The 26401-nt window shown below is 38.4% G+C and overlaps 1 protein-coding gene across 2 annotated transcripts; it reads right to left on the bottom strand.

Moving 5' to 3' along the window:
* Positions 1–2746: 2746 nt before the first annotated feature.
* Positions 2747–26401, bottom strand: top1 (DNA topoisomerase I). 2 transcript variants are annotated; one of them, XM_041800182.1, is made up of 21 exons: positions 25674–26401; positions 25337–25361; positions 20438–20540; positions 19828–19960; positions 17527–17582; positions 17061–17162; positions 16891–16981; positions 16723–16808; positions 16477–16592; positions 16275–16396; positions 13730–13852; positions 13464–13651; positions 11613–11757; positions 11348–11491; positions 11074–11259; positions 10457–10525; positions 10217–10331; positions 7862–7989; positions 7632–7726; positions 7365–7514; positions 2747–3649 (listed from the first exon to the last, which is right to left on the bottom strand). In XM_041800182.1, the coding sequence occupies exons 1-21, from the start codon at positions 25704–25706 to the stop codon at positions 3547–3549; spliced, it is 2313 nt and encodes a 770-aa protein (XP_041656116.1). In that variant the 5' UTR covers positions 25707–26401; the 3' UTR covers positions 2747–3546. The 2 variants fall into 2 exon arrangements, with proteins under 2 accessions (XP_041656116.1, XP_041656117.1); XM_041800183.1 differs by lacking the exons at positions 19828–19960; positions 20438–20540; positions 25337–25361; positions 25674–26401 and having other exon boundaries at positions 17532–17541.

A 26401-nucleotide genomic window follows, 5' to 3' on the forward strand; every position in this document is an offset into this window, starting at 1 on the left:
CAAAATAAAGGTCGTGTCAGAGAACTTATACGGCGATTTACTATTGCACTCCTAAAGCAGGGGTCGGCAACTAAGTTTGGTCTCGGGCCAAATTTTTTTCTGACCAGCTCAATGGCGGGCCAAAATTACATCTTCATCAAGCAAAACTTGTCTTTTCTACTAAAAAAAAGATCTTATTTCTCTCATCTGTACTATTATATTTTGTACAAACACGTAAATTAATAAAGTTATTTATTTAAAATCAACGAATTTGCTACAGGCTGTTATTATTTATTTATTTGACTCTTTAGACAAGCTTATTATTTGTTTTAATTCAATGAAACATATTTTGCACTTTGTCTGTTACAGTGGCACACAGAGAGCGATTTTTCTTATTTTCTCCTTTTCCTCAGAAAGCACATGTGCCGGTTAAGTTCCTACCTCAAGCCAGTGAAGTCAAGCAGATGCTGCTTTATTTTATTTTATCATATTTTGTCATGACTTTTGAATAAATGTTCTGAAATCTGTGTGGAATTGTCGTTTTTGTGATAGCAAATATATAAATTTGTATATTTTTTAATCAGTTTTTTAATCAATGTCATCTGGTGGGCCAGGTATTATGGCTGCGGGACAATTTTGGCCCGCGGGCCACCAGTTGCCTTCCACTGTCCTAAAGCCTGAACTGTCCATGCTGTAATTTAGACAATGTATACAAAGTTTCAAAGTTCCCGGTTCGGAAAAATAAATTATTAATTCTTTGCTTGCTTTAACTTTAGAATCACCATACCGAAAACTTACCAAACAGTGACTTTAGGTGTCCTAGGTATGTACCAAACTGAAAGTTTTCTGTACCGTTACACCCCTAATACAGATGCATACACATCTTTAAAAAAGAGAATATCAAGTAAAATTTCTTTTTTAATTTATTTTTTAAAGTGATTTACTTCAGAAAGTTTAATTCCATATGTTCAAGATTCTTCTCATACAAAATTAAAAATTTCAGGATTTTTAGAATAGTTTGAACCTTGATGCTCACGGCTGACAGCACAAGAAATTCAAAAATCCATTATCCCAAAATATTAGATTAAAGCGGGAAAGGCTAATTTGCAAAGCTCTCCTGAGACTTTGTCTCACTCTGGCTCAGTACACACAACCACATTCATGAAGATTGCTGACTTGACCAATATCAAGAAGACAATCATTGATGCCCTCCACAAGGAGGGTAAGCCACATAAGGTCACTGCAGAAAGGGCAGGCTATTCTCATAGTACTGTATGAAAGCATACTCATGGAAAGTTGACTGAAGGGAAGAGTGTTATAACAAAAGTTTCACAAGCAAAAGAGAGTGGCTAAACTAAGAAGATTCAAGAACTTAGGGTGCTTCACAAGGAGTGGACTGAGGTTGGAGTCAGTGGATCAAGAGCCACCACACACAGATGGGTCCAGGAAATGGGCTAAGTGTGGTGTTCTTAGTGTCAAGCCACTCCTGAACCACAGGCAAAGTTAAAGCTTCTCACCCACGGGCTAAGGATAAAAAGAAAATGGACCATTGATCAATTGTCAAAAGTTCTATTTTTAGATGATATTAAAATTTGTATTTAATTTGGAAATCAAGGTCCCAAAGTCTGGAGGATGATCAGAGTGGCATAGAAGTCCAGGTGCTTGAACTCCAGTGTTTTCAGTTTCCACCATCAGTGATGGTTTGTGGTGCCATGTCATCTGCCGGTGTTGGTCCACTATGCTTTACTAAGTCCAGGGTCAACACTGTCAGTCATCTACCAGGAGATTTTGGAGCACTTCATGCTACCATCTCCCGGGAAGCTTTATGAAGATAGTACTTTCCTTTTCCCGTAGAACTTTGCACCTGCGCAGTGAAGCCCAAACTACCAGAAACTGGTTTGCTGACCATGGTATGACTGCTTGATTGGCCAGCTAACTGGCCTCACTTGAACCTGAGAGACAATACAGAGAAGCTGAAGGCTGCTATCAGAGCAACATGGGCTTCATAACATCCCAGCAGTGCCACTGACTGATCGGCTCCATGCTATGTGGCATAGATGCAGTTATTTGTAAAAAAGAAGCTCCAACCAAGTAGAGTGTATAAATGAGCATGATGTTCCTGAAGGTCAGCATGTATTATAAGCCTTCTTTTTATTTTTGTTGTAAGCAATAATCATCAAGATTCTAACAAAAAAGTCTTATATTTCACTTTGTATGATATCTGTCAAAAACATATGTACATTTTATTTCTTGAATTAAACACAGGAAAAATGAACTTTTTCATGATATTCTACTAAAATAGATTTTTTTACCCCAGCATCAGTAAACAAAAGTGAAGGGGGATGTGGGGCTGAAATATGAAATTGTTAAAAGATCTTAAAAGACTGTTTCTTTACTAAAAACATCACTGATAAGATCAGGCATGGCATTATGTTACAAAGGAATTTGCTTAAACAGTCAATTAATTACCACACAAATAAATACAAAAGAAGTTGAGGACAAAGGAGCAAGGTTGATGTTTTATTTTTAAACTACAAAGCTCAAAACAAGCATTCAACCCACCAGACACTGTGTGATAAATGACCAAATAGCAAGAAATATAAATGACAAAAGTTCAGAATATCCATTCACATTATGAAATTAGTAAGGGCAGGACATGGCCTGCTTTATCACAGCAATACAAAAACAGACATCACACTATAATGATAGACTTCTGTGATTATTTTTGGCAAAATCCACCACCCTCTTAGAAACCATCTCTGTTGTGGACTCTTTTGGCTCTTACACACAACACATTAGGCAATATTTAAAGTTTTTTTCAAGTAACAAAGAGGAATGTCACGTCTTGTCCATTGCAAAGCTGTGGAAACAGACACTGGAATTGCATATGGGCAATGAAGAGCTTCGTGTTGAAAATGCATAAGACATACATGAAAATAACACCCTTTTAAAGGAAATATAACAAAATATGTACATCCCTGAAATAAACAGCAAAATTAAATAAACGGAAAAACAAGATGACATTCTGTATGCTAATAAATTTATGGGCATAGTGCTAGGGTTTCTATTTTTCACACGGTCAACAGTCTAACAGGCTCATTTGATTATATCAATCTATCACACTGAAATCCAACCAATTAAAATTCATCTTGTTATCACTCATGATGTTCCTCACAGTCTCCCACACAAACAATTCATTATTCTATGAGAATATAGAATTTCTCAATTATCTGATGGCTTACAAATCTCATTACAGTCATATCTTAAGAAAACATGATAGCACTGTTTTCATTATTGTTTGATCATGGGCAGAAAGCTGCAGCTACATAAACACTACTGTAATTTAATTTAATTTTTCTGCAGGTGGGTCAAATGGGTCAGGAGTTAAATTCATATTTACACAGTCAAACCATATATACAGCACAATTATTAGTCCGTGATCACAGCTCTGATGAAGTTCTTCCTTCACAGCCCTGCAGTAACCACACAGTGGAATCATTTGACATCAACTACAAACCACCTTTACAATCAAAGGCATGGATAGAAAAGGTCAAGCGTGGAGTGTGTTTAAAACTCATAGTCCTTGTCAGCCATGTCAATAGCCCAGGCAAACTTCTCTCTCTGGGTTTTGTTGTAGATCTTCTCAATGGGAACTCCCCATTTTTTACACCTGAAGAGAGAAAAAGGGATAGAGAGTTTAGTCAAGGGACAAAAATGACTCTGCTAATCTACTCAATTACTGTCACAGAGGTACTATCAGGAAGATGATTTTGAGTTAGCTGCAACAAAAACAGGTTTGAGCAAAATTTTGTAAACAATAGTTTAGTTCTATTAACTTTCCTATCAACAAATGTCATTGATTCACCATGCAAACACCCACTAAGAGTCACACCATATGCAAGTTCAAATGTAGCCTAGCTTGAACGTAAGTTTATGGTCTACTTACATTTAAGGTGTTGCACACAGTTCAATTAGTGCTGATTTATAACTGAAATCTAATTCTGAGTGAGTGTAAAGTCCTTCAGAATATGGTAGTTGTGGTGCATCACTTTAAAGGGTTGGAAAGCTTGGAGGATGAGGAAGAGCTGAGATGTTTCACAGCTGTTTGGTGTCAACAATGCATGCTCTGTGAAAGATTACATCCCTCAGAAATGTACTATAATTTTTCTCATCGCTGTCTTTGAGTGGAGATCATTTCTACTGTCCAACAGCTGAGCACAACTAAAATACCTTATGTTGTCTGTGATCTCCACTGTAGGCCAATTCTGTTTTAATATACTGGCTGTAGGTTTAGGGTGTAGGCTTTAGTCATCACCTAATTATAACGCTTTAAATTATTTCACATACATTTTGATAACTGTTTGTTGATTAATATAAATTAACATGAGTTACTTTCAGCCATTAGTGTCCTAATTGACTATCTGATATGAGAGGCAGCTCTGTAACAAGTGCTGCTTTTTCACAGATTGGTTAAATGAATTCACAATGTCATATTTGCAACAGTAATTTGATTAGTTTGGACTTTAGGCTCTACTTGTTAAGATAAACCTTATGTCTACTGTGGTGCAACCAAACAATGACACAACTTAAGTCATAATTATGGCTGGGTAATTAATCAAAATTTAGTTTTAATCGCAATGTGGCCTACTGCATTTTTCAAACTGCAGAAGCTGCATTATTTCTTTAATGTGTAAAAGCAACAGTTTGATAAATTTTGTTTGCAGCAGAGATGTTATGCTTTACTCATAATACAAACAATAAAGTTTAATCTCTTTAAATAGTTTGCTAAAATCCTGCTTTTATTATTTCTGTATGTTTTCTTTTAAATTTTTAATGAAAGCCTATTTGCCTTTATTTAGATTGGACAGCTGAAGAGGGACAAGTAACATAGGGAGAGAGTGAGTGGAGGTTAGACATGCACCAAACAGCATAGCGACAGGGATTCGTTCCCACAATCAGTGCATTGAGGACAATAGCCTGCTCTACCAACTGAGCTGAACCAGCGCCTTTCTGTATATTTTTCTAATTACAAATGAGAGTGACATAAAATTGGTTATTCCCTTTAACACAACAACTCAAATTAAATGTACAATTTGAGTCAAAATAATCACAATGACAGTAGGTACTTTATCAAAATCATTCAGCTCTAGTTTATTCTATCTAAAACTATGTCGGCTCTAATACTGACTTTTTTTTGCTTGTGTTTATTAGAAAATACATGAAAATAACTGCATATTAAATCGCAATATTGAGGAAAATGCAATAACATGATATTTTTCCAAGCTGTTCAGCCCCAGTTAGAACCAAAATTGTTCCACAGTGGGGTTAAGAGTGGACTCTCCATCGTATCTTCAGACATAATTTATGCACAGCTGCTGTGACTGGCAGCAGTTCACTCAAACTGGCTAATTTCAATGTAATGCACTTGAATATCATTACGTTCTGTTTAACACACCTGAGTGTCTGCACTAAAAGGCCAACAGATAATGTTGGATCAGTTTCCCACTGACATGGCTCCATGATGCTTTTGTGTAGCACTTAAGCTTTTCCTGTTAAAACAGACAAGACTCTGTTCCTATCTTTAGTCAATTATTTGGTCAGGTAAACTCTGTAGAAGCTGACGCTTTCTATTTATGTGGGGACTTTAGTAGTCAATTCAAATAAGGACGACTCTATGTGAGGTATTGAATTATTTGAACATGAACAGTCATCACCCACTGAATTTCTTAGGGACAGCAAATGCTGTGTCCTGAATGTCAGAATAAGTCCTGCTATAGAGAACCAAAAATCAATCTTATTTCAAGGAAAAATTATTGTGGATTACATAATAACCCCTCTAGATTGCTTAGACACCTGTGTTGACTTCAAGCGATCATCCCATCTGAGCTGTAGGACAGTAACTCTGACCCTCCTGACCTTAAAGGGTTGAGGTCATTCTAATATCCAATTTCTACAGCACCAATCTATATGTTTACAGCATGGTTTGAACATTTCTTCATCTGCACACACCACATCTGTGCTGAGTTTTTGTATAACTGGTCCATTTTGATTTTATAAAGGAAGAGTTATACATAATTCTGGGCACGGCTGATAAGACCAACAGGCAGTCGTGTGTTCTGTCAGAAAGCCAACCTCTGCTTTAGCTCTTTGCCTGTTCCAAAGGCTGACTGAAAGTTTGCTTGAGACAGCACTTCCAATATGGTGACCTCCCCCAATGAGCTTAGAAAGTCCTTTTCAGCTTGATTCTCTGTTAACTATTATAAATCTTTTTTTATTTTCCAAATAGGATGAGGACAATGCACAACATATATCTACCAGAACTGGTTGAAACCATGGTGTGGAAATAAGAAGCAAACAGCAAGTTTTGTCTTAGTGAATAATTTAAGAAGCTAGCTAGCAGCTAACTGGAAAAAAAAAATCCAAAAGCTGTTAAAATATTTTAAGGCCCAGTCACCATGTTGGAATTGCTAACTTCACCTAACTTAGCATCAATCTAGAAATAAAGAAAGAGGTGAAACTGAGGCCAACCTTCCACTTAACTGCTTCAACGTGCCCTCCAGTCAGACAATGTAGTCATGCCCAAAATTGACCCAAATGTATGTGTAACTTTTCATCTAATTGGGAATCCCTGGCTTTTGTAGCAATCTCCAAGTGGGCACTCGAGGAACTGCATGTTCTACACTGCAATTTGACTTCATTCTTCAACACTTGAGGTTGGCACAAGCAATTTTCCTGCTCGATTGTGGCAGGTATGTCATACTTTTTGTAGCCCAGATAGCATTAGCTCGACCCTAATCAGTGTTTTCATCTCTGTTACATATACAATCACACATACAACCACAGAGCAGAGCAGGTTCCCATGCACCACCCTACAAGTAGAGACCCCATCCCTTACTCCTTACAATCAGGCAAAACATGGGGCATTCCTGTATCCATTGTGCTTAAGGAGGAGGCTCTCCATAAATAGCTGTAGGGCATGGGTTAGAAGGAGCTGACCGCTGTTTCTCCCTCCATGGCCTAGCTTACCATTCGGCCACAGACAGCTCCTCACTGACTTCACACAGGAGGAAGGAGCGCTGTTTGGGGACGCTCCCTGGCTTTCAGAAACAAACCCCATTGTTCCTCACGCTCACACGCTTTTCTTCCTCTTATTTTCCCTTCTGCAGCCGTTAGCTTTTTTGCTTGGGCTGCTCCTTTTCCTACTATGCAAGAGCATTTCCTGCCTTTCTGTCACCAAGGTGGATATTCACCCACCCGACCAGAAAAGGCAGGCCTATTAAACAGTAGGCGGTATACTCACTTGAAGTCACATTTTTCATAATAAAGACATCTTTTTCTAACAATAGTTATGTGTTTGCTGAAAACCACTAGTGTAGTGTATATACCATGCAACTGAGATGCGTGGATCCAGGTAGTTGAGCTTGGAAGTGCCCAAAGCGATCTGCTTGTTCTCTTCTCGGTCTGTGGCCTGCACTTGGAGTTTCATCAGCTGCTCCTCTATCCTTTGGACCGCTTTACGCTTCATCTCCACTGCTCTATATGACACACAAAAACAGAGGAAGAATAAACGTAGATGGAAACAGTCAAGGAAGACAAAGTGGTTGAAGTGAGTGACTGATAAAACTCTGACAGACTCTTGCACTGGCTCTTACTTTTTGCTCTTGTCATCATGGGAGGCCTTGTGATCAGACTTAGCAGCCTTCAGCTGCTTCTTGGCTGCTGAAAGTTGACTCTGCTTCTCGTCAATCTGCAATCACAACAAAGAGTGATAAAAACGCCTGCATCACACTCGGAGAGAGATTATCTTTAATCTTCTAAATGGGTAGAAAGAATCTAACTCTTCTCCAAAACAATTAAAACATAATCTAACAGAGAGGTTTACCTTGGTCTGAAGGTTCTGCATAGACTTCTCAAATGTTTTGGGAGGAGCTCTCTGGTGGTTACAGAGGATTGCCACTGCGCGATTGGCTCGGTTGTATGACAGGATTTTGGCTGGGATGCTGTCATCAGCTACATTGCCAAGAAATGACAACAACGTGGGTGAAGCAGTTCTTAGTAACTGAACAGCACATAACTTGTCATTTTTATCACATTAAATCTGCAAAAATGTCTATATAAAGTCACAAAGTAGTCCTCCACTGTTGATTTGTTTTCTATTGTTTTCAGTTGTGTTTAAACTGAAGAAATGTTTTCCTAGATGAAGCTTCTGTTGAATGAGTTGCCCCTATGAGGTGTTTTACTTGACACATTCCATGAAATTTTTAACCAAGTTGCTCTTCCTCATATTCAAGTTATTACACCTTTAAAAACAACATACAGTGGCAACCACATTCTGCAAAGGATTAACTTAATTAACCACAACAAACATGATCTCCTGGACTACCAAAACTGGTGAATTTAGCAATTTTCAAATCTTCATCCTTCACATCAGAAAGGCTCACTAAACAGTAAACACAAAGCAAAATTTGACTTGATGCTAAAAGTAAAAAAGCAAAAATAAATAGGACTTTCATAAAAAAAAAAAAAAACATGTATAGGGCCTACCTTAAATTGAAGGTTTCCTCTGAAATAAATTTACTAATCCAGTGATTAGTAGTGATACTGCTCTCTGTCTGTAATTTATATATTCTTTTTCTTATTTAGGTTGTCAGTCAGCAGGGTGGGATGATGAAAAATTTTAGGGACCAGGAGACATTGCTGTCTCCCTCATCTGCTCTATGTCTGTAACAGACACTAATATTAATGTGTGCATCTTTATAAGATGCTAAAAAGGTAATCTTTAAAAGTGTAAAATAAAATTTTTAATTTTAAAAATCATTAAAAAAATAAATAAAATAAGATATTTTTCATCCATCCCCTGACTTACACTTTTTCTGAGTTGCTTGGAGTGTTCTTTTGTCTTCATTGTGTAATAGTAGCCAGGAATATTGATTAACCCGTGACTGAACCTTCTAAACACAGGTGTCTTTATCCCAGTGGTTCCCAACCAAATTAAACATCAATCTTAATTGCTTTCATTCACAAAATCAAAACATAATAGGCCTAAATACACTTCTTCTTGACCAAAGATCTATTTATAAGCTATCTGTTATCACCTCGGTCTAATAGGACCACTCTAGAAAACACAATACTAAAGAGGAGCTGTTTATTTTCAAGACAAAAAAGTACTTTTTAAACTGTCAGGTTTAAAAAGTTGTTTTTTTAGGGTAACCCTAACCCTTATGAGAAAAAACAACTAGAAAACTATCACTTTAAATGTAGTAAATGTACATGATCCAGATTACGATGTTACATTTTTTTGAATTATGATGAATTCTGAGTTTGCTTTCTTGTAAATAAACAACTTCATAATCTCAAACATTTTGACTCAGGATTTTTTTTTTTTTTTAAATATATGCACCGAATTTGGACGGTCAGAGCAGACAGGGTCCCCACCACCCCAGAAATCGAAAAAGTACTTTAGTAACAAAACATTTAACAATCTTATTTACTATGCTGTCATAAATCGTTATGAATTCCTGCAAAAGCATCATGTGGACGCATCAGTTGAGTTTGCCTAAAGTTTTCATGATTTAGCTACAGTACTTTTTTGAAACTATCAGCAATTTAATTCAGATTCAGAGCTGGATTCATGTCTGTAAGTACGTTAATCATTACTGTTTCAAGTAAACTTTTAAACTAACTTTCATAAAAGACAGTAATTTGACAAAAAAATTGTAAAAACTCTTAAAATAAATGTGTCTCTGTTAGCGTCACTTCTGTTACTTGAAATCAGTTTTATCATGTGTAATACCAGCTATGGAGGGAAGAGAAAGAAAGTTTGGAAAAGATGTTGATATATGTCACCACAATGCGACACCAGTTGCCACTGACTTGCATTGTAGGAGATGGCAAAGCAAAGAATGCGTACCGGGTTGACCCACAATCTGTTTACATGAGAAGGAAGTAGGATCCAAACCTTGCTCTCACATGGTAAGATGGATAACAACAACCTGAGCAAGAGTATTTTACCTCCTGTAGTTTAGCGAGTTTTGAATATGAGTCAAAATTCCCATCTATGCCTCAAGTGTTTTTATTAAATGTTTCTTGACCTACACGAATCAACCTACTTAGAGAGCACAGCCAGGTAAAGTCACTGGTGATACATCAAAAAAGAAAGAATATAATTTGTAGGTTTTCAGTACAGACACTGTTGTGCCTCAGAAATATGCAGAGCTGCATTTTTTCAGTTACTCACAGCACGAAAGTTCCTTGAGTTGTTGCTGCAGGGTGATGGAGGCGTTGTAGGTACGAAACACCTTTGCTGTCAGGCCATCCATCAGCTCCTGTAAGTGCTTGTTCAGAATAGACGTCTGCAGAGAAGACACAGAGCATTAAAAAGTGAAAGAGGGTACAGTTGGGGAGAGGGAAAAGGATATGCAAATCTGGAAAAGTTCAGTTTAACTGTAGCCTTGTAGTTTGATTATATAATTCTTACATTTAGTCTGTCAAAGAGATCATCTTCAGGCTGCTTATTTTCCAGAAACAGCTGCAGATTTTTGAAGACCTGATTGAGACAAAACAGCGCAGATTTATTGAGCAGCAAACCACTTTTATGTAATATTTCAGACTTACAGTGTTTAAGGCTGCACAATCACATTTCTGCCAGCGGGTGGTGCTAAATGAATTCAGCTTACATGACGAGTGCCTCTGTTTCTATACAGTTGAACTCCTCTTTTGTCTGCACTTTTATGTTTAAGAGATAATGCAGAGAGAACGCATAGCCGAATAGATTGTGCCTGGGTAGGCTGTAGAATATGTCAGCTAAAACAGAACATATCTAGCATGTTTTTGTATGTGCCTTTGTGTGTCTGAACGCTCTGGTAATAGCAGGAAACGGACCACCCTCTGAGGCAGTGCTGACGGAAAGCTTTTAGTGCCTGATCACCTGTCTGCACAAACATCCTCCCCAGCATAACAACTTCTTATCTCATTAACACTGAGCTCACGTGTGTCAAACACCATGCACACTAGTCTCATAAAATCACATAAAATCATTGTGCTGTGCATCTGGGCTCTGGTAATTCTCATACTCCTCTACCTCATCTTTCTTACCCTCTTCTCCACAGGGATCTTATTGTAGTAGCGGATTGAGTCCTTCCCCAAGAAGTCAAACTCCACCACATACTCCTGATCGTCCAGTTTGGGATACAGTTTGATGTGCTCTACCCGCAGCGAGCAGCAACCGACTGTGTCGGCCGTCTCCCCTTCCTCCTTTTCATTACCTGCCCTCAGTGCAAGCTGTAGAGGAAACACCACACGTGATCATTTAAAAAGGCTTGAATAGAAATCATAAAAAGGGGGTCAATGTTGACATCTTATGGATTACCTTGTCAATGAAATATAGTGCAACAGCTCTCTGCCTGATCCTCATCTCTTTGGATTTCCAGTCCTCTCTATACTGGGCACGTATGCGATCCACACACTTCTTTAACCGCCGTGCAGTCTCATATTTCTGCCAATCTTTCTCCCCCTGCACACATACATATAAACTGTTCACTCAATAGGGAAAAGTTAGATTTTTTTCGTCTTTAACAGATAGCAACTAAAAATAGTTTGGCTTTATAAGGGGGAAGGTGTGCGTGTACAAGTACCTTGATCCTGGAGCTAGGATTCAGCATGATGTACTTAATGGAGCCTTGGATATTCTCGGTCCAAGATGCCAGCCAGGTGACCTTGTTGTCATGGCGGACTTCCTTCCATTTTGTCCCCTGAGGAGGTTTTGGATGCTTGGAGTCCCTTGGGAAAAAGATGTAGTATAAATAGGTGTTGGCGGCTGAAGTGAATGGTTGTTGAATTTCTTTAAGCAGAGTGTTATTTAACACTGAGACTACAGTCTTTAAAATTAGTGACTTAAGCCCTATTTGCATGGAATTAGCATTACCTAGGGACCTCTGGTAATTTGTAACAATTGTCTGTGTTTTTAATCCCATGCCAATTGACCTAATCTGTAATGTGCGGATTAAATGTTCAAGGGAAAATTGCCTAATATATTCCACACACAGAGGTCCACATGTAATACTAATCCTGTGCGAGTCAGCATCTCTGTATTTTAGTGTGGTAATTATGTTTTTTTATGGTCTGTGCAGCCTTTAATTGCTCCCTTCTCTGATCAACAAAATAAGAGGCTGTGTAGGGCATTGTCAAAGTTTTGGCTCATGTGGGTTAATTATTGTGCTTTTTGGCAGTTAATTTTATCTTGTGTTAAAAAATGATTTTCTTTTACTTATTTGAACTCTGCTGTCCAATTCTATAAGTGCATACTGCTGCTCTCTTGATATGCAAAGCGCTTCTTTTTCAGGCTCTCTTTATAGGTGCCTGATCTATGTTAGAATAATTTAGTCGTAAATTCCAGCAGAACATAATTCATATTTGGTAATGTGTTGCTCAACATTCAGGGATTAGGGTGATCAGCTGATCTGCCCCAGAAGGGTTGTTGTTGTTGGTACGTAATGATCCCAAATTTATAGAGTGCAGAATTATATCCACAGCATCAACTGCATAAAAACTATTTAAAATGACAGGAGAGGTTCATATTTAACACAAGACATCTCACTTCTCTCATACATTAATCAGAAGGATGCTTAGCTTTCTTCCTCTACCTTTCTGTCTGATCAGCTGAAGATATGCACAGGTCCTCGATGCATACTGGAAGCGTAATGGCAGATTGTTCAAAACTTTATCGGACAGCTTAGTGGACAGAATGCAATGCATCAAACACTGATGTCGGGGGTAATTCATGAATTATCAGAAGTCCCCAGGTAATACTAATGCTGTGCGAATAGTGCTTAATTTTGATATTTTGGGTCATTTTCATCTGAATTGGCCAGCTCAAGCCCAACTTGACACTGTAAACACCACAGTTATAGCACAATAGAGTGCATGGAAATACTGTAAGCAAAGCTGACTATGAGCTGTATGTGGGGGTTGACATGTCCTCCCTGGGCTATGTTATTGTTTGCACACACAGCGTACTCTGACAGGAAGATTACCTTTGACACAGTGCCGGCATGTGTGTTAGTACATGTCAGCAATACATCTGACTCAGAAATCACTTGTTGCCCTTTAATTTTTCTGTGAAAGCAATTTAATGCTGCAAATTCAACTTTCTGTACACTTTCTCTCTCATATAAACAATCACACTACCTTAAAGGTATGGAATGACAAAGATTAAAAGTGCTGGATGCTCACAAATGCATCCTGTAATATGATGTAAACAAAAAAATTAATAGAAACAGAGGGACACAGAGGGAACCAACACTCATTTTCATACCTGATTCTTATCATCCCCTCACTAGTCCCATAACATACTGTCACATAACCTCAGCTAAGATGGTTTGACAGTGCCACCCTCAGGTAAAAACCTGAACTGGTCATAAAATCATCAGCACACCTAGACTACAACTCAAAAAAAGTCATGGCATGACCATAGGGAGGTTACCTACTTGCTACAGTTAATGATGATGTCCTCAGGTCTGATGCGTCGTTTCAGCATGCCCATCTTCGGATGATCCCCTCGTCCACGGAAGAGGCCTGGTGGCTCGATGCGGAAGTTTCCAATCCTCTCTTTGTGGTTGTCCATGATGCAGAAACCGTACTCCTGGAGCAGTCTCTCGTTCTCTTCTTTGATTTTCTACAGAGTGAGAAAATTATAATGAGAGATTTCCTTGTATTTTAAAGAAAGGAAGCAATAACATGAATGCAGGGATACCTGTTTCTCCTCTTTTGACATCTGTTTCCTTGCTTCTGATTGTGCCTTGAAGTACTCGCTCATCTCACTAAAATTGCACTTGTTCAGGTCGGTGAGTTTTGACTTCTCCTCTGATGTCATTTCCTAAATAAAAGAGAGGGAATCTGAGGCATGAGCTTGATTAGGGCTTAAATACACACCAGGGGCTTGTACTATGAAGCAGGATTTCCCCTAAGCAAGGTAACTTCAGGCTTGACTCTGGGTTTTAAGGACTGTAGAGGTGATTCACTTCTTAGATAACTATGGTAATGAACTAGTCTTGTAGTCATGTGTAACCCCTAAAGTCCACATACTCAGCCAGCACTGCGATCCAGGTGCACAGCGCTTTGCTTGACCAAAGGCGAGCCACCTCTCACAGTGGAAGTGTTTCCAGGATGCACGCAGCCCTGAGTAGCTGGAGATCACAAGATCACAGAAGAAATGCGAGTTCACTTGGGAATAGTATGTAAACAGTGGTTTGTTTAGACTTTCTGGGGGTGATTTGCAGTTCATTTCAACACAATTACATGGTTTTATTGCTTCGCCATGGGCAAGTATATTATGAAGTTAAATAGTGTAGCTCTTCTACAAAGAATGTGTGGTTTTATGTAAAATTCTATGGTGTCCACCTCAAAAGCTGACTTTTCGTTTATGGTGCTGTAAAACTTCTATGACCCACGGAACTCCTGGCAACCTGTAGTAGCTTGTGCAACAGGATGCAACATGATGTTGATATAGTGATGATTTACAATCTTGTCAAAGCTGACCAGATGTTTGGCACATTTTTATGGCTGTTTGGATCACCCACTCTGTGTGAACTTACACTGTTTGGCAGCTGCCAGAGCCATATGCTGATGCGTATCCCAAGAAGAGCAGAGTGGCGTGGCACTTCTGGGACATGTCAGTTCAGTTCCACTGCACACACAATTGATTAGAAAGGGGGCGATTCGCTTCGCAAGCGGGTCGCAGGGCAGGCAGAGTTTGTGGATATATTGGAGATAAGGGTGGTGCTAACAGGGGCTGTTTTTTAGATGTATACATACTATTTATATGTATGTATGTGTGATGTATGGTTACAGGCTTATACCACACAAACACTGATTCTGGGCATGTATGATGTCGGATTTTTGCCAATATTTCATTTTAGTCAATGCTGATACCAAAACATACACACCTTTTTTTTTTTTTTTGGAGAAGATTAGTGTCTCCTGTGCAAAAACGTAGCTGAGAGAGGAGCAGGGAAGTAGGCAGTTAGGTGTTTTTTTTGTTTGGGGCTTCATCAAAAGAGCTAAAGGTGGGCCCTCCTGAGAGTGAAGTGCCTTAGGCAAGCACCTGTACCTGATGGTACGATTGTACATTTTGTTGAAATTTAAGGACGATATATGTATGACTACGATATCAGCTGTAAAATAAGCAGAAATTTCTCTATCTGCCAAAACCAATATTTAACTTTGTAAACTAATACCTGTCAATACCAATATGATGCTGACAGTACTGAGCATCCCTAGTTGATTTTTACTGTAGTATATTTTTGTTGAGATTTTTTACAAAGTAACTGACACTAAAAACAGCTTAAAGAGTGTGCAGGTTTTGCAATGAGGAAGATGGGCCCAGGTGCATTTGTTTTTCTACTATCCATATCTGTGGACTAGTGTATAAGATTGTCTAAAGCAACTAAATATTTTTTCTCAACTTACTAGGATTGCCCCTGGTATTAAATAATATCATTATCCTGATCAAAGCACAATCACAAGTAGATTTGAATCTTGCCTTCATTAAAAATGAGTACAATGCCAGCACCTTTGTGAAAAATTAATTGCTACAAATGCTACAAAAGTAGCTTCACATAATATCAAATGGGTAGAAATTGTTTGTAGTGAAAAGCTGGGTTAAATCTAACCCCTGATATGCTCTTCTTTTTAAATATAAAGTATTTTATGTTCTGATACCCATGCCAAAATTCTGGATGGATTATGGATTTACTTAACCTTGCGAAGCAGAAGGATATGCCTGTTTCTGTGTTTCTCACTGGCGAATCCATCTTGCAAAGCTCCCGTCTGAACCATTTGGGTCTGGTTAGAAAGTGACAGGACCAATCAGCGACGAGGGGCAGTACCTTTGGGCGCGGAAACACGGAAACGGGCGTATCCATCTGCTTTGCAAGGATACCAATGCCATGCTTTAGTACTGTTTTGTGTAATTTGTTGCCTGTATGCATTAATGAGAGTTGTTTGCCATCTGAGTTTCATTTAAAATATTAGTGTTAAACCCTCAGACACACCACATTTTAGAAGATAATTAATTCAGGGGAAGAAAAAGCTCTAAAAAAGTACTTTTAATTGATCACACTCATATAATGCCTGTGTTTATTTATTGAACTGACTTCATGTGACTGTTAAGTGACATTTTTGTTGTTAGGGGGATTTAATTCAGATTACTAGATACCTTTGGTATGCTGAGCCCGCTTTGTAGTATTCAGGCCCCTGAATACATCACACCTTATACAGTGCTTGTCTTCTCTCCTTACCTTTCTCCAGTCTTTATAGAAGTTCTTCCTGAAGATGTCTTTTGTGGTGTACTCGTGGTCCAACATCTTGGCAAAAAACGTGGCGACTTCTTCAGCTGGGGCACTAAGTTTCATAGGCTTACCTACAAATACAGAAAAATCACATGGTAGGATTGAATGCAAAAGTATTAAGAGCATATTCTTGTTTGGAAGAAAGACTCACCATCATAGTAAAATTTCACTTTGTCAGGCAAGGGTTCATACGGAGGTGCGAACACTGGACCCTTATGCTCAAGGAAGCGCCATTTAGAGCCATCAGTGTATCTTTCCTCCTCCCACCTATGAGCACAAACAAGTCATTTAGAGGAAAACATAAAATCTTCTCCTCATTACCATTTGTAACAGGTGACTGTATTTTTGTCTGCAGTCTCCTAAGAGTAAGAATTATTGTTCCCCTAAAGTAGCTCACCATTTCCACTTTTCCTCCTCTTCTTTTTTGGATTTCTTTCCCTCTGTTACTTTTTTGTCTTTTGACTTCTTTTTGGGCTTGTTGTCCTGGAACATATGATGACTGTTAGGAAAAGAAACAGCATGTCGCAGAAAATCAGAATATATTTTTAAAAATCCACAAAGGAACCTCATCATCCTCGTCCTCTTCATACTCATGTTTTCTTTTCTTGGCCTTTTTATCTTGTTCCGTCTTGACTTTTTTGGGCTTGTATTCAAACCTGTGGAAAAAAATATTGATATTGTCACTGCATCTAAGATGACAGAGTGAAGATGTGCTTCGCTTTCTAAGGTACCCACTCTTCATCATCATATTCTCGTTTGGAGGTCTTGTGTTGGGGTGAATGGTAGAAGCCGTTGTCTTCTTCTGGCTCGCTCTTAATGGCAGCAGGGCTTGTCTCTCTAAATCAAACAGAGCAGACATTATACCGTGTATTCGTAAAGCAGAATGCCATCAGAGCTCCTGTGAAGAATTTTAGCTGGCTGTAAAACCGACTGAAATTAATATTGATGTCTGGATGTGACCTAAAAAAGCAAACAAGACCAGTATTGACCTTATTGATTATTTCTGATTATGTTCAGCTGTGAAGAGTCAGCAGGATGATTTTTTGTTTAAAAACACAACAAAAATATGTCCATGGCACAAAATGAATCAGTCCCTCACAGGAGCTTCAACTAAGAGCAGACAGTAGATAAGTTTGAGAAGAGTACATAACAACGTGTTTCATTATGGGAAAAAGGAAAGAAAGAAAGTGATACTTTTTACCTTACATATCCATTTTCTTTCTCCTTTTTGGGCTTGTCTCCATGGGATGATTTAATCTTTGAACAACGGGAAAAATATAAACACAGTTATTCTTTTCAGTTATCTTTTACAGCAGTCTTAACTTTTACTACATTTACTAAAAAATTCTCAAAATTTTCCCAGTCAACCCAGTTGTACAAGTTCCACAATAGGTCAGGGTGAGCCAATTAATAACTGCAGTTGGAAATATTCAGGAAATATTATCAGAAGCTAGTGGAAGGGATTGTGTATTTATATTCTGCAACTAAAAAAGACAACTTTTTTTCCTTTTCCTCTCTGCTCTTTGTTTATACTTTGAAAGTCCAAGAACTTGTGGCTCTGATAAAAAGGCGGAGCTGTTATAGGGTCCAACCTCCTGAGACCCCCTCCCTCCATGTTAGAGAGGGAAAGCTCCCTGCTGTGAGGGATGTGTGTGAACACGCATCCTAAAAGGCTGTCTTATGAAGAAAAATTCAGTACAGCATACGAGTGAAAAAGCTTTAAAGACCTCAGATCCAACATTGATCATAAAATGCCCTTTGTATTAGTGTAGCTGGTCCTGAGTGCAGCCTTTGATTTGATAAACCACAGAATTCTTTTATAAAGACCATAATTTTATTGGAATCTCTGGCATTGTTTTTAACTGGTTTAAATTTTATCTTACAGACAGATAATTTTATGTGAATACTTGGGATTTCGCCATGGTGAAATTTTAGGCTCTATGCTTTTTTTTAATCTTTACATGTTACTGTTAGTTAATGTCATCAGGAGAGACAGCATAATTTATCACAGCTATGCTGATGACACACAACATCACTGTGTGTCACAGGGCCACTTAATGCCCTTTTTACCTGCATTGAAGATATTAGATCATGGATGGTGAAGAACTTTTTACAGATCAACCTGGACAAAACTCAGGTTTTAGTTATTGGTACGGAGGCCAAGAGAGAGAGAGAGGGAAACTGGTTAGCAAAATCCAGCAGGTTGAAAAACTAGTTGCCATATTTGATTAGGAGCTGAGTTTTGAGCCGCATATCTGTGATATTGCAAAAATAGCATTTAATAATTTAAAGAACATTTCCCAGATGCAACTGTTTCTCTCTAAAGCCAATTCAGAGACTTTAATTCATGCTTTTATAACTTGTAGAACTAATAATTGTGAATTGTGACCTCCTGAATAAAGAATATTTTACAGATGCAGTTTCTCAGTCTGGTCTTTAACTAAAATTCTATGTCTTCCTTTTAATTTGTTTCATCTACTATTTTGTTCCCAGGAGGATATTTGAGTAATATTTCTTCTTATTTTATCATAATTAACCGAGTTCTCTTAGAGTGTTTTATATTCTTATTTTAGAAAAATATACAGTTATCTTTTAGTGCTTATGATTATTTCGGCATCTTTTTTATTTATTTATTTTTTATTAATTGTATACCTACAGTGCTTAACAAATTTATTAGACCACCTGTCATATTTGTCTCAAAGACCATCCAGCATCATGAAGTGCTTTAATGCAGACTCTTTCATTTTCAGTGAGCTCTCCACTTTTTACCATTTTGAACAGGAATGAGGAATTTCAAACTGAATTCACCTTTTACTCAAATCTGAGCTGGTACACTGGGCTTCTCTGAGAAGTCAGAAATTAATCAAGCATAACATTCAACCTCTAAAACTAATTTTTCTGTGCAGGTATGCAAGTAAATAACTATAATTCGACATATTAATCAAGATAATAATGTGCTTTACTATTTTTTTCAGTTTTTTGTAAATCAGTAAATTTGAAAATTCATGGCTAACAATAATAATTATATTTTAGCATTAAAATTATCATTTGGGTTAAACAGCTTTTACATATTGGTGCATTAACCATTGCAGAAACATAAAAAATTATAAATTGGTAATTACCAGGGCTGTTAATTTAGGGCAGCTGTGGCATAAACCTTACTTTGGGTGATGGTCTAATAAATTTGTAAAGCACTGTATATTTAAACCTAAACGTCAGGGTTTCCTAATTTTGACTCTGAAGATAACATTTCCTCAGTTCGTAAGTTCCTGCCCCAGAGTGTCCTTTATTTATGCCATATTTCCAGTCAATGTGCATGGATAGTGCAGCGGGGTAAGGGGAAGTCTTCTTTTCTTTTCTTTATAAATTTTCTGGTTTGTAAAACACTTTGCGCTGCATTGTTTTGTATAAAAAGTGCTAAATAAATAAAGTTTGATTGAAATAAACACCAATGTCTTGTACCTCCTCTCATAAAAGTCAGACAGACAACCTATTCACAAACCTTCTCTTCTCTCCTCTTCTCTTTGTCCCTGTCTTTCTCTTTGTGTTTTTCGCTGTGCTTGTCTGAGCCGCCGTCGCTGTGCTTCAGCTTCTCTTTGTCTTTGTGTTTCTTCTCAGAGTGGTCCTTATGTTCACTGGAACACAGAGGCCACACAGGTCAGAGATCAAGCGCAAGGGGCAGTTTGTCATCCAGATCTGATCCCATAAAAGATGCCACCAATAGAACACAACTATAAAAATAAACCACTTTAAACAAGCATGGTGGACGACTGCCAATTAGAAGAGCCCAAGTTGGGACTCTTACAATATCCTGTGGCCCACAAGTGTTTCAACCAGAGCAAAGTGTATGAATGGTTCAAATTACAAATGTGCTGCAGATCCAGTTCATAAAAGTGGATTTCATGATACATGCTTGCAAGGCATGGGTCTGTTAGTTTTAGTATCAAGCCTAAAAGAGCTCAACAGTAGGTCAGGTAAGGGTAACAATGGAACTTTCAATTCTTTTAGACAGTGGTTCCCAACTTGGGGTCTTGGCACCCCTAGGGGAAAAAACTTTAACCAAGGTTTTTTTTATTATATGAAAGACTGAGATGAAGCTGCAGGAATCTTACCTATTGCTGCGCTTTATTTTCTCCCGTTCCTTGTCCTTGTCTTTCTTGTGGTCTTTGTGTCTGTGCTCCTTGTCTCTGTGCTTGTCTTTATGTTTGTGAGTCTCTATGGTACAAAGTAGAGTTGAACATGCATTACAAAACCACATTTTTTCATATAATACATGAAGATTTCTCATTTACATTTGTAATATTTTGGAAAAATGACAGGTGAATAGCTACAGTGCATTCAGAAAGCAGTCGGACCCCCTTCATTTTTTCAGTGTTGTTGTGTTGCAGCCTTTTTCACACTTGAAATTTAGCTCAGGTTCCTTCCATTTCTTTTGATCTTTCCTGAGATGTTTCTACACTGTGACTGGAGTCTGCCTATGGCTTAATTAAATCGACTGGACATGGTTTGGAAAGGCAAACACCTCTCTATAGAAGGCCTCTCAGCTGACAATGCATATCAGAGCATTAAACAAGCCATGAGTTCAAAGGGAGTTCCTGCAGAGCTCAGAGACAGGATTGTGGCAAGGAACAGATCTGGGAAAGCTACAAAAAGCAAGAAAGTTGATCTAGAGTCTGGTGGTCACTCTGACTGAGCACCAGAGATCCTGTGTGGAGACGACAAAATTCCAGAAGGACAAACATCACTTCACTGATCTGAGCTTTATGGCAGAGTGTGATGCAAAACACATGAAAGTCATTTTAAAGTCTGCAAAAAGAAAAAAAAAACAAATGGGGTATGAGAGGCTACTTTCTGAATGCACTGTATCTAAGATAACAGAGAAAAAATATATATATTTTGAACTCTGCTTTCATGCAAATATGTAGCATCACAAAAATAGATCCTTTCTGAAGATATGCTTTCATGGGTGCAAAAAAAAAGTTTCTTACTTAGGACTTAGCAAAGAAAGTAAGGACACTTGTATTTGGTAGATTATACAGTTGCAAGAAACAGTATGTGAACCCTTTGGGATTTCTGCATAAATTGGTCATAAAATGTGTTCTGATCTTCATCTAAGTCACAACAATAGACAAACACAGTCTCCTTAAACTAATACCGCACAAAAAATGATATGTTTTCATGTTTTTATTGAACAAAACATGTAAACATTCACAGTGCAGGGTGGAAAAAGTATGTGAACCCCTAGCCTAATGACTTCACTTAGAGCTAATTGGAGCCAGGAGTCAGCCAACCTGGAGTCCAATCCTTGTGATGAGATTGGATGTGTTGGTTAAAGCTGCCCTGCCCTATAAAAAACACACAGCAGTTTTGAGTTGGCTGTTCTCAAGACACATTTCCTGATGTGAACCATGCCTGGCACAAAAGAGCTCTCAGAAGACCTACGATCAAGAATTGATGAGTTGCATGAAGCTGGAAAGAGTTACAAAAGTATCTCTAAAAGCCTTGATGTTCATGTGTCTACGGTAAGATAGACTGTCTACAAATGGAGAAAGTTCAGCATTGTTGCTACTCTCCCTAGGCCTGTTCGTCCTGTAAAGATGACTGCAAGAGCACAGCGCAGAATGCTCAATGAGGTGAAGAAGAATCCTAGAGTGTCAGCTAAAGACTTACAGAAACCTCTGGCACATGCTAACATTTGTGTTGACAAATCTACAATAAGTAAAACATTAAACAAGAATGCAGTTCATGGGAGGACACCACGGTGGAAGCCACTGCTGTCCAAAAAAAAAACAATGCTGCATGTTTGAAGTTTGCAAAAGAGCACCTGGATGTTCCATAGCACTACTGGCAAAATATTCTGTGGACAGATGAAACCAAAATTGAGTTGTTTGGAAGGAACACACAACACTATGTGTGTGAGAAAAAAAAGAAGGCACAGTACAACAACATCAAAACCTCATTCCACCTGTGAAATATGGTGGAGGGGCCATCATGGTTTGGGGCTGCTGTGCTACCTCAGGGCCTGGACGGATTGCTGTCATTGATGGAAAAATGAATTCCCAAGTTTATCAAGACATTTTGCAGGAAAACTTAAGACCATCTGTCCGCCAACTGAAGCTCAACAGAGGATGGGTGATGCAACAGGACAACGACCCAAAGCATAGAAGTAGATCAACAACAGAATGGCTTCAACAGAAGAAAATACACCTTCTGGAGTGGCCCAGTCAGAGTCCTGACCTCAACCCGATTAAGATGCTGTGGTATGACCTTAAGAGAGCAATTCACACCAGACATCCCAAGAATATTGCTTATATGCAATCAGGTGCCTGATTGTCATCACTGGAGGCAATACCAATACAAACAGAAATCAAGATGAGATTCTGCAACCAGAACCCTAGCAGATTTTATCGGAGACTACCTACAGAATTGAGGAGTGGAGAGGATGGAAAGGCTTGCCAACAGTCCTGACCTCAACCCCACTAAACACTTGGGCGTGCTGTCCATGCCAGTGTTACAAGCACAACCACATTGGCAGACTTGTGAAAAAGTCTGGTTGAAAAAGTCTTCAAAATATTTACATATTTACATAGAAATGCTTGTGCCTTATTAAATTGACTGATAATTAACCATTATTCAAAGCAGTTCCTGTCTGCAGTGACACAGAAGGTCACATCACAGGCTCCCTGTCTCTTTTTCTCTCCATTATGATCCTCTCAGGCTCTCTCCTTCAGTTTAAAAGTACACATGCACTGTTTCGTAAACCATGATGTGACGACAGAACAGCCTGCCATTGGTTGTCACAGCCCATGTGACATCTGTTTTGGGAACGAAAAATGGTGGCTAATGCCACGCTAGCGATAGAAACAATCGAAAATGGATTAGAAAGTGGATAAAAAGATGTTCAGCGTTGGAGTTAAGGGTGTGGATTTCATCTTTAAAAAACACAAAGGTCACCAAGGTTCCAGGCAAGCTAGAAAAGCAACTGTAAGGGCTACAGAAGCATGGATAACGTCATTAGAACAGCCCAACAGAGGACTTCCAGAGGGAAAAAGGTAAATGGCTATAACTTATGTTTCAAGTTAATTTTGTGTGTGCAGATGTTTTGTGTTGTTCTGTTCTGCCCACCATGGATGTGTGTGGGTAGGTGGGAGAAGGGGAGTTTTGCCTGAACTCTCCTACTGTTGTTTTAATTTCCAAATATAAATGAAGTATTGAAAAAAAAAGTTATTAAAATTTTTGTAACCCGTGTGTCTCCTTGTTGTATACCACAGCCCTGGTCTCAGAGGGTTAAATAAATAAATTGCCAGCATGTCTTGTTTCTTCATATGTCAATCATCCAATCCACCAAAACAAGAGTCAATGGCAGCAAAATAAATTTTTTGGCATCTGCATTGAAGTTTGGGAAATTTTTCATGGGCACAACCTACATACTTAGCTCTACTGCTCATCCCACAAGTGAATGCTCCTTACATATGTGGCACTATTTAATTAAGGTAAATAAACAGGCTTTCCAACTAGTGATGGGTCATTCATGAACGAGCCGGTACAAAGAGCCAGCTCTTTTACTTAGATGATAAGAGTCAGATCCTATTTGTTTTATATCATTATCACTATTATTTCCATTTTTTTTATGTATGCGGTGTGTTATGTGATTGATTAGCAGGAATGATCTTTTCCGCACTCATTACACCATGCATTAGGGACACAAGCATGATGGTGTAACATTAATGTTTTACATCAGGTGTGACATACAGCCCAGCCAGTGAGCAGATTTCATCTGGCCCACAAGGTGTTTTTGGGGGACAGTCTGTTTTGAAAAACAATAACACGATATTTTCATCAATTGATAAAATGACCATAGTTGGACTAAAATACCAGCACAGATATTAATATTATGTCATGATGTTGCTAAATCTGGCAGGTCAAATAAACCAAGCTGGTACCCAAATGAAGAGTCATTTGGGAGTCGAAAGAGCTGACTCTTCTTGCTGAGCCGAACCAAATGATCCAGGTCACTGAAAAGATCCTAAATTCCCATCACTATTTCCAACAATAAAAGATTTATTGCCAATGAGCAAAGAAATTATCTACCAAAACAAATTTCCTTACTTTATGTGCTAAGTTTAATAAGACTGTTATAAAAAAATGCCATAAGTCCTCTCATTAAATTGCTTCCTGCTGAGTGAAATCCCTCCTGAGGCAGACCTTACTTGGCTTGATCATCACCTCGTGGCGCCCTGTTGTCATGGCAGTTTATTAACGGATATTATCTGCTGTATGAAACAGTAGCACACATCCGAATTAAATTATTTCCAGAGACTGCCTTGCCACCATCACAAAAGGCAACAAATTTGGCCATGAACAAAAAAGAGCTTCCAACTCCTAAGAGGTAATTGATACTCTTGAGTCGAAGCTTGAAATACATTTAAAATGTGACCCCACAATTAATTTACTTTAACAATATAGAGCAACTTCTTTTCAGAGACATAAAGTTTTAAACTCTAGTGCGAGCAGACCCTGTTGGCATTGCAGATAAATGAATTCCGTTTCGAGCTCAGAGATGGAAGCAGCTGGTGGTGAGATACGGGCGGGGAGAGGCGATAAGCTCCCCGCTCTCGCCTCCATATCACGGCAGACAGTTGGCTCTCTGGTCGGCGCCCTGGCTGCTACACAGAAAAAGAAAATGGCGCAGAGACTAAGTCCTCAGCCTCATTTCTGCCACTTTCAGCTCCAAAATTCGATATAATTGCACGTTCGTATTAACAAACCAAAGAATGCAAAATAAACACGATGCCAGGCCCTTTCGGAATACCTCGGCAGATGAACAAAACGCGGGCCGCAAATGTACATTTCAGACCCCCTTTTTGAACAATAGCCGCAAGAGAGTGGAGCAGAAGGGACTTAGTCTCTGGGACGCCATTTCTGTCCTTTAAAAACTAACAGTAGACAGACCATGATTACGATTGGAATTCAAAATCAATATGAGTAAAAATTCCCATCAGAAGACCTACCGCTTCCTTTGGATCCAGAATTGACCTAGAAATATTGAAAAAATATGTTTTTAATATTTCAATTTTGCAAATGCCGGTAGCACGGTTATTCAAGTGTCAACTTGCATACAAATGTAACACATAAGTGTAAGTATTTTGCTACATTGATAACAAAAAACTCAACATAGTTTTACAGCTTTAATGAAATCGACAAACAACAATGCAACTTATTACGCTTGCAAAGGTCACCAAAACGTAGTATTATTTCATGACGACTATTTCCAGCCAGTAATATCATTTTATGCCGAGGTATTTGAGACAAACAGACCGAACAGATTAATTATTGACCGAGAGGTACCTGAGAGTCGCCTTCTCCATGGTCTCCGCTCATTGTGAGTAGTTTTTTGTTTGCAAAGCAGGTGAAGTTATCAAAGCAGACAGCTGTTCAAAGATGCGAGGCTCAGGGAACCCTCAGTGACAGACTGGAATGGAGTCCCAATGTTTTCTCACTGCGCATGCTCACACCAACCACATCCCCGAGAGAATAGTGTGAGTAGTACCTAACTGTCATGACAGTTATCCTCGTCTTTTTAACGCACTTCTATGAATACATGTAAAGGCTATCTCTTAGCTGGAGTCCAAAATGATCACATAACATCCTTTTTCCTACTTCTGTTAATCATTGTTGTAACACTGCCGTTCTAAATCAGCTTATAATGATCATAACCTGAGGATCTTCATTGATTGTTTCACAAAGTTTCACAGAACAAAAAGCAGTAGAAAATTTAATTCAGTTTTACAACATAATACAATCATGACAGGCTTCCATTATCAGTCTTCACATGAATAATCCAGCATTTAATATAAAAAGCACATTCACACAAAACACACAAACATACTGTATGCACACATTCTACCTACAATCTCATGTGATAGCATGGACTAAACAATAGCATTATTCTTTTTAAAACAATCTGTACAAGATTTCTTCATCCAGTGAAATTCATAATCTGGGACACTGAAACCAATTTCTATTGATTCACAGTGGAAACAAACACATTTACAGTACATTACAGTACAATTCAC

Source organism: Cheilinus undulatus, linkage group 11 (genome assembly GCF_018320785.1).
Source record: "Cheilinus undulatus linkage group 11, ASM1832078v1, whole genome shotgun sequence".
In the NCBI taxonomy this organism is placed as follows: Eukaryota; Metazoa; Chordata; class Actinopteri; order Labriformes; family Labridae; genus Cheilinus; species Cheilinus undulatus.

Excerpts from the sequence above, each read along its gene's own strand:
- top1 (XM_041800182.1), bottom strand. The coding sequence starts at position 25,706 with ATGAGCGGAGACCATGGAGAAGGCGACTCTCAG. Across the intron at positions 20,541-25,336 it reads TTCTGGATCCAAAGGAAGCG|AGACTCACAAACATAAAGAC; the intron begins GTAGGTCTTCTG and ends TTTGTACCATAG. Across the intron at positions 19,961-20,437 it reads AAAATAAAGCGCAGCAATAG|TGAACATAAGGACCACTCTG; the intron begins GTAAGATTCCTG and ends TCTGTGTTCCAG.